General features: G+C 51.1%; 1 protein-coding gene across 3 annotated transcripts in view; it reads left to right on the top strand.

The window, feature by feature from the left end:
* Ano1 (anoctamin 1) overlaps window positions 1–6,076 on the top strand; it is a 151,224-nt gene extending 145,148 nt beyond the window's left edge. For all 3 annotated transcript variants that reach the window (XM_060383301.1, XM_060383295.1, XM_060383291.1), the window contains 2 exons: window positions 1,733–1,838; window positions 4,353–6,076. In XM_060383301.1, the coding sequence (XP_060239284.1) occupies window positions 1,733–1,838; window positions 4,353–4,619 (373 nt within the window). In that variant the 3' untranslated portion in view covers window positions 4,620–6,076. The remainder of the gene's footprint in view (window positions 1–1,732; window positions 1,839–4,352) is intronic.
* Window positions 6,077–12,011: the final 5,935 nt, after the last annotated feature.

The following is a 12,011-nucleotide window of genomic DNA, read 5'->3' as shown; positions in this document are numbered from 1 at the left end:
CCCACACTGAGAAGCCACATTCTCTTCTCCCCAAGGGGGATGGAGAAAGGCCACTGATTAATAAAGCTAAGCAAGGGAAGAAAACAAATCTGGAGTCCAGTATGGCTGGTGGGAGACGGTAAGTGAAGAGAGTCATCGAGTGGGCTTTCAGGGATGCATCGGAATTTTCCAGAGGACCCAAGGCTTTGAAGGAAAAGGAGGAAGGGACATTTGTGAGCTTCGGGAGCATAGGCCACCTGTTCCCGTCAGAGTGATTGTACAACTTCTGTTCAGCACCTGCCACCATCCCCAGCTGGTCCTATCTGGGGAGCTGGTAGTTCCGTGGAAAACAGGCCCTAGAGACTCCTGTCTAACTCCCTCCATGAACAAAAGGCCCCATCTGCTGTGTTCTCACCCATGTGTCCTTTGGGATGCGGCCAGGCACTCAGTAGCCACTGACAGACGCTTATGACCTAAACAAGTGAGGGAATGCTCAGACCGAGGCCTAGAGAGGCCAAGCAAGTGCTCAGGGACACACAGCGAGTTGACAATAAGCGTGAGCTGAGCATCAGAGTTGTACTTCTAGGGCCAGGTGCCTCCTCCTGGTGTCACTTCCCCGGGCTTCAAAGCCATTAGTGACCAGCCCAGGACACACCAGCTGCTGTAGAGACCCTGTCCCTGCCTCAGGGAATTGTATTATATTAGCTATGTATCTCACCGCTGTGACAAAAACACTGACAAAAATCAACGGAAGGTCCGTCCTGGCTCACAGTTTGAGGGAGCAAGTCCATCATGAGGGAAGTCAAGGCAGCAGGAGCCTGAGGCGGCTGGTCTGTCACATTGCGTCACAGCCAGGAAGCAGAGAGAGAGACTGCTGGGAAAGAGCTTGCTTTTTCCTCTGTATTCAGCCCAGGACCCCAGCCCCTGGGAGGACCCCACCCACATTCGAGGTGGGTTTTCCCACCTGGTTAACCTTTTGAGAACACCCTCGAACCTGCCCAGGGGTCCATAGTGATTCTACTATGGTGGTTTATTGTTTGTTTGTTTGGGGGGTGCACGTCCCATGGTGCACCTGTGGAAGGCAGAGGGCAATTTTCAAGACTCAGTTCTCTCTCTGGAAACCAAAAGCAGGTAGTCAGGCTTGGTGCCATCACCCTTACCGGCTGAGTCATCTCGACAGCCCCCCATGGCAGTTCTGAATCTAGTCAGGTTAGACAGTCAAGATCAGTCATGAGCGGTTAAGAGCACCGGCTGCTCTTCTGGGGACCCACATTCAGATCCCATAACCCACATCTGACCCCTCACAACCACTCACGTTACCAACCCCAGGGGGACCTGCCGCTCCCTAGCCACAGGTGACACTGAATGCACATTCACAGACGCACAGACACACGTAACTAACATTCGAAAGAAGAAAACTAGCCATCCTCTGTTACCTTCACACCAAATGCATCACTTTAAATCAGGACGTCCCACCCCTGCCCTAACGGTTTGAACACACTGCAGCGAGTCTGCCCCAAAAGGTCCTCAGGGCCACAGCACTTCCAACATTCTCCAACATTCTCCAAAGTCCCTGGAGTCTGTCTTATGCCAAGCCCCCAGGCCCTGACCACCCCATCCAATGTGGAGAGAATTTCTGGGCAGAGAACAGGCCATCTCTGCAGCCAGCCAAAGAGCCTGGCTCAGTCCCCAAACTTCTCTTCGGGGCCCAAGATCCACGTGACCTGTCCTTGACTCCTGATACTCTTTGCAGGTACAAAGATTACCGTGAGCCCCCATGGTCAGAACACAAGTACGACATTTCCAAAGACTTCTGGGCCGTCCTGGCCGCCCGGCTGGCATTCGTCATTGTCTTCCAGGTATGTGTGTGTTGGGATGTCCATCCTCAGAATGTGGAGGGGCAGCACTTGGGAAGTACCAGCAGGGAAGGGGGAACTGAGAGTGGCAGGAGGCTGGGCCTTGGGGGTTAGCCTCCAAGAAACATCTTGGGGGACTCTGGGGAGGACACTGACTGACCCGAACCTGAGCAGTGCCCAAGAGAATGTCCTGGAACAGGCAAAAGCAGGGTGAGCTGCTGAAAGCTGTAAGATCCATTGAGCAGACTCGCAGGAGTCAGAGGCCAGTCTCTGTCCCCGCTCATCTCCCTCTGTGTCTCTGCTCCAGGGACAGGGCAATTTTAAACTGGAGGCAGTGGTACTCAGATAACTCCAGACCCCAGGCAGGAATATCTACTATGGGCTGAACTACACACACACACACACACACACACACACACACACACACACCCTTGACTGAAGAGATTGACAGGCCAGAGAGTAGTTACTAAGGCCCATGCTGCCCAGGCCATGTCCCTGCACATCCCTCTGGCATCAGGGAAATCTATGCCAAAAAGACAGCTGAGTGAACACTCAGAGCCAGGAACTCTAACAGGTCTTCCCTGCTCTGTTCCTTCCATGTCCTTGCTGGGCACTCATTCCTCCATCAGCCTTTCACTGAAGTGGGGACAGAAGCTATTGGGGTAATGTCCCTAGTCTCCTCTGTTGCTGTGATAAATACCACAACCAGAACCAATGTGGGGAAGAGTTTGTTTGTTACACCTCATCACTGAGGGACGTCAGGATGGGAACCTGGAGGCAGGAGCTCATGTGGAGGCCACAGAGGGGTGCTGCTTACTGGCTTGCTTCCCGTGTCTCGCTGGGCTCATTTCTTCTACAACCCAGGGCCACCTGCCCTGGGATGGCTGCTCCCACAGCTGTCTGGGCCCTTTCACATTTCACATTCTCTGTCAAGAAAACACCTCACAGAAAGAGACGGCTCAGCATTAAAGAGCACTAGCTGTTCTTCCAAGGGATGTGGGTTCAATTCCCAGCATCCATAATGTCAGGCAGCTCATGACCATCTGTGTAACTCCAATGCTAGGGGATCTAGCGCCCTCATCTGGCCGCTCTGAGCATCAGGCACGTGCATGTTGCACAGACATACACTTAAGAACACACTAAAATACATTTATTAAAATTTTTTTTTAAACAAAGAAAATGTCCCCCAGGCTTGCCTACAGGCCAGTCTGATGGAGGCATTTCTCAGTTGAGGTTTCCTCTTAACTAGATGACCATAACTTTTGTTAAATTGACAGAAAACTACCCAGCACAGATGAGGGCTACTGAGGGAAGCTCTTCAGCAGCGGTTCTCAGCCTTCCTAATGCTGCGACCCTTTAATACAGTTCCTCACGCGGTGATGACCCCCAAACCATAAAATTATTTCATTGGCTACGTCGTGACTGCAAATTTGCTACTGTTCTGAATCACGATGTAAATATCTGACATATAGGATATCTGATTTGTGACCCCCACAGGTTGAGAACTGCTGCTCTCAGGGTAGAGCAGAGCGGGCAGGGGCATAGTGGAGAGGCTTTCCATTGAGGACAGCTCTGCCCACCTCAGCAGGCACAGACCGGCCCCGCCACCAGAACATAACAGGCCCCTGTCATCTTAAATGGCTGGTCACTGACTCCCGAAGCCAGACTGGGAACAGGGAGGCCAGAGGGCAGAGGGTTCCTAGCCGTGCTGCAAGCCAAAGCTGGGAACCCCACTGGGAGTGTCACCTTTGAGCAAAGGCCCAATCACCCACGCGCAGGTGCAGCGAATGTTCTGCAAAGACATCCCGTGAACAAGAACGTTGGTCTTCCATACAAGCCAACTGACTTTGTTTTGTTCCTAAAATATCTCCACTGCCATGGCCAGCACCATGGGACCTAGCAGGCCTCAGGCTTCAAGGACTAGCCCTCAGCTCTCTCCTGGCTCTGCAGGCCATTTCTGCCCTTAAGAGTGTTCCTTGCAGCCTTAATGTCCATCACTGTTCAGGAGCCTGGCCAGTCAGTCACTTGTGAAGATCCCAACTGAAGAATCAGCCTCTTTCAGGGCATTTTCTTCACAACTCAGTTCAGATTCCTCAAGAAAGCTAGCAACGGGGCAGTGGAGTGCAAGACCCTCTTCATCCCCAGCTTCTCAGAAAGCCCCAGGTCTCCAGGGGCTGTACCTCCCGGTCCTGTTTGTACCTTCTGGGAAAGTGAGGCCCAGAAGAATGAGGGCATGCACAGGGACAGAGAGAAGAGGGATGGGCTTTGCCGCTTAGAGCCGGTAAAGAAGACGTGGGGCACAGGTGGGGCATATAGGTAGGGGTGTGCAGGTGGGGTACACAGGTGAGATGTGCAAGTGGGTGTACGGGTGGGATGCACGGGTGCACAGGTGTGGTGCAGAGGTGAGACAAACATGAGGGTGTGCAAGCGGGGTGCACAGGTGATGTAGACACTAGGCTGGGGTGTTCCCAGCCACCACCACCCCCTGCTACATCCCCCTCACTGTTCTCCCTGCAGAACCTGGTGATGTTCATGAGTGACTTTGTGGACTGGGTGATCCCCGACATCCCCAAAGACATCAGCCAGCAGATCCACAAGGAGAAGGTTCTTATGGTGGAGCTGTTTATGCGTGAGGAGCAGGGCAAGCAGCAGCTCCTAGACACGTGGATGGAGAAGGAGAAGCCGAGGGACGTGCCTTGTAACAACCACAGCCCCACGGCCCGCCCCGAGGCAGGCGATGGCAGCCCTGTCCCCAGCTACGAGTACCACGGGGGCGCGCTGTAGCCATGTTGGCAGGCCAGCAGGCCAGCAGGCTTCTGACCATCACCAAGTGACCGCTTGGTTTCCTCCAGAGCCAGCACTTTTAGCCCCGCCGGGGCCTGTGGCTCTTGCGTCGTCTGCACTCGTGGAGGGCCACTGATTCGACAACGGTCTTCGTTCTTCTTTCTGTTTCTTCTCATTTTTGCACAAGGCCATTATGCAGCAGGGACTTTTTATCTTTAGTATTCAGCGCCAAGGACGGCTGGTGACAGGGATGAACAGGGCAAGGACCCATGAGGAGGACACAGAGCCACCCTCACCCCACCCCACCCCCCGCAGAGGTAAGGGGTCAAGGCCCCGAGTCAGCATTCTTAATCTGAAGGATGCCTCGGAATAGGTGCAGAACGGTATCTGGGAACCTGGCGACATTTTGTAGAAGGATGAATGATGGAGACTCCGGTTCCCAAAGATGTTGCCTGCTGTAGTTGGACAAGGTGAACATCTCCACTGGCTTTTCTCCTGGGAGCTCAGAAGTGCAGACCCAGAGTCAGAAGCAGAAGTGCCTGGCTACCCACACAGCACACACACACACAGCGGCTTCTTGTTCTCCAGTAACTGAGGTGCCCAGGACCCCCCCCAACCAGCACCCTTGGTGTCCCAGGCAGACTCCAACTCAGCCCCTCGAGGGCCCCTCACACCTAGCTGACATCCTCCTTGGGAGCCAAGCTGGGGTGACAGGCAGGGCAGCTCTAGAAAGGCTGAAGGGCTCCACCAAGCCCCAGGGCCTCCGTGGCTTCGTTTGTCGCTTTTTAGAACCTCTATTGGTTTTTGTCTAAAAATCAATAATGTGGTGTATTTGAGGGATTTTTCTTTCTGTAGCTCAAGGTGGAAGGAGTTTATTTCATTAGTTAACCAAATACTGAGAGGAAATTAAAATATCGTTACTACCAAAGATTTTTCTCAATAAAGGCTTCTATTTTGGTAACACGCCTATATTTTCACTCACGGGGATACGAGGTCCTCGGCACTTACTGTTGTAATAGCTTCTCTGAAACGAGCCTCGCGGGCCAGCTTCGTTTGATGTGCTAGCCAGCTGAGCGCGGTCTCTCGGCACCGTTGCCTGAAGTGTCTCGCCCACGCTGGAAGAGGCGACCCCCTAACACTCATGTTAGGGCAAGGTGGAGGTCCTAGAGTCGGCAGCTGTGGCCCGAGTCACGGGCTTCAAAGGTTTTCACCGTTTGCTCAGATCCTGAGACCCAATGCTTCTATTTGTCTCTTGTGTAGTGAGGTGGTTTCCAATGATGTTTTGTATATAGCTACCTACCGTATCCCAAATTAGGGAATTACCAAAAACTCTTTTACAGAAACCATTTTTTTTTAAAAAAAAAAAAAAGAACAAAACAGAATGTACACACCCCGCCCACAGTCAGGAGGCTGTGGCTGAACGTTCGTCAAAAAATAAATTTGAATACACAACCCTGGCCTCTCCTGAGTGCTCTTGTCCCAACCTGTCCCTGTCCCCAAGGTCCCTGGTGAGCCCTGTGGTTGATACTGCAGCTTTGAAAAAGACTGAGAACATTCGAGTCTTTTGCGCCAGATGTCTGAATTGTTCTAGATAGTCCTGGGATGCCATCTCCCAGTGCTGCGTGCACGGGCTGTGCGAGCGTTTGTATGTGCCTCTGCGCATGTGTGCCTGCATGTGTTCGTGTCTGCACGTTCATGTTTGCATGCACAGCACACGTATGTGTGGGTGTTGATATGCTTTGTAAGTGTGTGGTGTGCTTGTATTTCACTTGCTTTCACAGGCACACTTTGTTACATGAGTATGTTTATACACACTCCACATAGGCAAGCATATGTGTGCGTTCACATGTGTGTGCATTCACATGTCTGTGTGCAGATGTGCCTGTGTGTTTGCATGTGGACATGTGAACTTGATCCTGCTGGGCATGAGACTATGCCTCAGTGGAGAGTACAGTCATCCCTCAGTCGCCTCAGTCACATGGCCTCACAACCTTCCGAGACCCAGCACACTAGAAATCTGGTGGGGAGCAATTTTGTGGCCCCAGTCAGTGTTTTGTGTGGGCAAATAGGAGCATTTATTTAAAGATCTGTCATCTTTATTCACTACAATACGGTTTAGTAAAACAAAAGCTCTTTCCAACACCCCAAAAGCCAGTAAAGCAGCCAGCCCCTTCTCTGAGGAGCCCACCCACCACCTGGCCCTGGACCCTCCCTAGGACAGCAGCGGCCTCTGGTGCCCCCTAGTGTTGCCACACACACCTGTAGAAAACTGCAGCTCCTGGTCTAAGTCTGCCCTAGCCAGTGGCTGGCTCACAGTCACTGTGGTGGCAGGTACACTTTAATCCCAGCACTCGGGAGGCAGAGGCAGAAGCAGAAGCAAGCTGATGTCTGTGAGTTCAAGGCCATCCAGAGCTACATAGTGAGACCCTGTCTCAAGGAAAAAAACTGTCTAAAGCCCTGGAATACTTCCTTCTGGTGTGTAGGACCCAGAATGGACACAGCAGGGGTTAACAACACAGGAATCCCCCTCTGAAGCCCACTGGGGTGTGGTGCAAGGTGAGGTCTAGAGCCCCACTTCATGCATGAGGTCCCAGACTGCTTACTAACGCCAGCCAGAGGTCTCCTAACAGAGCCTCCCCTGCCCCCCACAGAGCTGAAGAAACACTTGGAAGGACAGAGTGGCCATGCCCCTTCACTCTGGATGGCCCTACCTACAGGAGCTGCTGGGCACCGACCCAGAAGATGAACTCCACAGCCATATAATCCCACAAGGAAGAAAACTATGCTTGCAGCTTCATAAACGGGAGTGAGGCTGTCTCAAGTTTCTGCCCTGGGTACAAGCAGTGACACATGAAGGCTGGAGGGAGGCTGGACAGGAAGAGCATGTGCAAAGGTCCTGAGGTGGCAGTGTGCCTGATGAGTTCTGAGAAGGGAGAGGCGAGGAGGTGGCAAGATAACAGGAAGGACAGAAGACCAGGACAGACCCAGGCAGGGCTCTCTGGCTTCCTGGAGACTGAACGTGGTGGGCTGGGCAGTAGGAAGAGGAGGAGATAACACATCAGTGGGATTTGGTTGACATTATGGGTTCATGCGATGGTTGAGGGGAAACTAGTGAATGGGGGCACCGTAGAGGGGGTACCAAGCAGGCATACAATATGCCTGGTATGAAGTGGGTGGAGAATGGTTAATATTGCCACATAAAACCTGGGACCTGGTGACAAGAAAGCCAGACAGCCAGGGGTGCTATTTTTAGGTAAGATTGCAGGGGTTTAGAGAGAGTTACAGTCACCCAGCAAGGTGGCTGGAAGACGGTCTCCTTCAACCAGAAGTAGGCAGCTAGCATTGGACATTTCTACCATTGCGGGGTCTCTGTGGACGGAGCAGGGCAGGGAGGGTCCTAGATCTGCGACTTCTGTTTGCTTTTTTAAAGACTTTCTCTCCAATGTTGGTATGTGCACCTTAGTGCAGATAATCTCAGAGACCAGAAGAGGCTGTCAGGTCCCCTGGAGTTGGAGTTACAAACTATTGTGAGCCTCCTAACGTGAGTGCTGTGGGTTGATCTCAGATCCTAACCATTGAGCCATCTCTCCGGCCCCAAGTTCTGCAACTTGTACTAGGTACATAATGAGTCATGTCAGGCCACAGGGATAGTGTTTGCAGCCTGCTGCTTCCAGAGGTGGGGCCTGTCCTGATTCCGAGGCAACTCCAGTTGCTTTGCGCCATGGGCTCACCTCACCTCCCTACATAAAAGCCCTAGAAATCTGCATCATTTAAATGCAGATTTGTCCAGACCTGGTGGGTCATGCCTGTAATCCCAACACTCATCGGGAGACATGCTAGGTCTCTGAAGCAGAACACTATGAAGCCTCTGTTCCTTCACATTCCTTACAAGACACCCTCTTCCCTGACCACCTGCTGTCTCCTAGCCAAGGCAGGCACTGCTGGCCTCTTTCTGTTGGTGGCTGCTGCCATCTGCTGGCAACCTGGGGATCTGCACCCAGGGAGCATAAACCTAGATCCTGGGTGCAAATGGTGCTGCAAACAGAAGCCACACATTCCACAAAGCTCTGAGGACCATAAGTCCAAAGGGAGCCCTATGGACTGAATTTCAGATTGGTCCAGACACCCAGTACCCAAGCAGACCCACAGTGCCAGCCTTGACCTCGGCTACTTCCTCTTTAGAAGTCTTTAGTTCCTTGAGTGCTCAGGCCCAGATAGTTTTCTGAGGCCAGCCAGGCAGATCTTCCAACCCAGAGCCTCATCTTCATAGCATCTACAAGTCATTTTCATCCAGCCGGTCTTCACAGCCGCTTTCCAGGGGCCAGGACTAAGCCTGGGGGTCATGGGTCTGGGACTAAGATATAGGTGTCTAGAAGGAGGCTTCCCCAGCAGTGGAAGCACCCAAAACAAACAAACAAGCAAACAAACAAACACTTCCCCTCCGGGCATGGGAGGCTTGCCTTTGATCCGAGTATTCAGAATCAGAGGCAGGCGAATTTCTGTGAGTACGAGCCAGTCAGAGATACATAGTGAAACGCTGTCTCAAAACAAACAAAAAACAAAAAAGAACAACATCAACTAATACTAAAAAGCAAAACAAAACAAAATTTTAAAAACCTCCCCAAGGAAAGACAAGGAATCCTGGGAGCTGAGGAAAGGTCCCACCCCAGCATTAGCGGAGGGAAAACACAAGCAGAGAGAAAAATACCAAGAAACTTGAAGACACAGACAATCCTAGAGAGAGAAGGCAAGAGTTCCAACCATTGTCAGCCCAAACAAGGTGTGAATTTACCTCCATGAAAGCAGTGAGAGGGATGCACAAACCCTCCCCTCCTTCCCTCTCCCCTTTCTTCCTCTTTTCTCTCTTCCCTCCCTCCCTCCTTTCTTTCTTCTTTCCTTGTCTTTCTTCCTTTTTCCTCCCTTCCTGCCTCCCATTCACTCACCTGTCCTTCTCTTCCTTTCTTTTCTTTGCTTTGTTTTTCAAGACAAGGTTTTTCTGTGTGACCCTGGCTGTCCTGGAACTCCCTCTGTAGACAAGGCTGGCCTCGAACTCAGAGATCTACCTCTGCCTCCTGCCTCGTGCTGGGATTAAAGGCGTGCACCACCACTGCCTACTCTCTTCCTGTGTGTGTGTGTGTGTGTGTGTGTGTGTGTGTGTGTGCGCACGCGCGCGCAAGAGAGAGAGAGAGAGAGAGAGAGAGAGAGAGAGTGTGTGTGTGTGTTGGGATGGCCTCCAGTTCAACTTGGTTTAAGGACTTTCAGCGTTCTTTCCTCCTGAAGGACCAATTTTCTGGAAACCTTGCTCTCCCTGATGCTAGAGCAGCCAATATGGTCTACCATTTGTGCATAGCTAAAGACCAGGAATCACATGTGCCCTGAGCATTTCACTGCACAGCCCTGCACAGCCCTGCTTCTGTGTTTCCTCTTCTTTTCTGGACAGGGATGAAGGAGGCCCTTGAGAGGTGTGCTCTGTTACTAATATCAGACAGGCTTTTCTTGACCTTTACTAGTACAATGAAAAGAAAAGCACCTCATTTCATGAAAATTATGAACTCTTTTATTCCAAGATCTTACAAACAGACTGGGAAAAAAAAGTAGTACACAAAATGTAGGAGTGTTTACAGAACACAAATCTAACATGAAACCGACACCCAAAATAAAAACAAGCCGGGCCTGGTGGTGCACACCTGCAGCCTCTGCATTTGGGAGGTGGATGCAGGAGGATCAGAAGTTTAAGGTCTTTCTGAGTTATATGGTGTGGGGGAGGTGGTAGTTCAAGACCAGCCTGAGATGTATGAGATCTTGGCTTTAAAAAAACAAACAGGGGAAACTATAGACTCAACAAACTCAATGCCACTGCTCTCCAGGGAATCCCCAGGCTTCCAGCATCTGGCTTTGGGAACCTGGTCCTTTGCCTCTGCAAGATGCAGACAGCCATTGCTGGACTCCCAGCTCTCTCCTGTATAGCAACCCAATAAATCCTCTCCTGTTGGTTCTGCTCCTCTGAAGAGTCCCCCCCCACCTAGTAAAAATGTGTTGGTTTGTGTGCATATGGGCGCAGTTTCCCGCAAAGAGCCCCTGGTCCCCTGGAGCTGAAGTTACAGACAGTTGTGAGTAGCCTAGCATGGGTGTCTGCAACCAGATCCAGGTTCTCTGGAAGAGCAACAAGTGCTCTTAATCCCTGAGCCACCTTTCCAGTCCCCATTTATCTTTCTATATTGCCCCAGGAGTCTACCTGGGGTGCATAGTGAGACCCTGTCAGAAACAAAAAAAAAAAAAAAAAAAACACTGAACTGCACACATTTCTTTCCTTCTTTTTCTTTTCTTTGTTCTTGTTTTTGTTTTTCAAGACAAGGTAGTGTTGGCTGTTCTGGACTCGCTTTGTAGACCAGGCTGGGCTTGAATCACAGTAATCCGACTGCCTCTGCCTCCCTGAGTGCTGGGATTAAAGGTGTGTGCCACCACGGCCGGCTTCAACTGTACACTTTGAAGGAGTGAATTATAAATTAATTTTTAAAAACGTAAGGCAACTCGGCTGGGTATGCTGTGCACAGCTGGGTCTCACTAAGCTTGGAGCTCAGCCATTCAGCTACTGAGGTTGGACACTGAGCACCTGTCTCCGCCAGAATTGGGGTTACAGATAGGCACCACCTTGTCCAGCTTTTTATGCGGTCACCAGGATCTAAACTCGGGTCTTCATGCTTGTGAAGCAGGTACTTTGTCTACCGAAGCCCCTGAACAAGCCCCCAAGTTATTTTTAACTCATACACAGTAATTGTGATCGGCTATGGGGAACATAGTGTATTGTTAATGAGAGCTCAAATCAGGAGAGTTAGCATCTCCACAACCTCCGACACGCGACAACTTTTTCTGATAACATTCCAGATAATCTCTTGTACTATTTTATTAAACGCATTAGTGAGCCGGTGAAATGGCTTAGCAGTTAAGAGGACTTTGCTTCTCTTGCAGAAGACCTGGACCCACACAGCAGCTCACAACCAACCGCAGGGGACCCGCGCCGCCTTCTGGCCTCGGTGGGCACTGCAAGCATGCACTTAAACGCCTAAAAACGCTCCTACACATAACAAAAAACGTTTCTTGATGGTTTTTTTAAAATGTTTTATTTTACATAATGGGTATTTTGTCTATGTGTGCCTGCCAGAAGAGGGTGTCAAAGCCCCTAGAACTGGAATTACAGATGCTTGTGAAACTGCAAGAACAGCCAACGCTCTTAACTATTGAGCGGTCTCTCCAGCCCATAAATAAATCGGTTTTTTAAATCGTGATTGAACGTGATCCGGCCGCAGTAGGCATCCCTGCGGCCTGCAGCTGACTTCCCAGTGCCTACACAGAAGGGCTGCACAGTTCCAAGGTGAAAAGCTGGAGTCCCAA

The sequence above is a fragment of the Meriones unguiculatus genome, chromosome 1, assembly GCF_030254825.1.
Source record: "Meriones unguiculatus strain TT.TT164.6M chromosome 1, Bangor_MerUng_6.1, whole genome shotgun sequence".
NCBI lineage: Eukaryota > Metazoa > Chordata > Mammalia > Rodentia > Muridae > Meriones > Meriones unguiculatus.
Note: the sequence above shows the minus strand (reverse complement) of the source record. Positions and strands in the feature narration are given on the sequence as shown.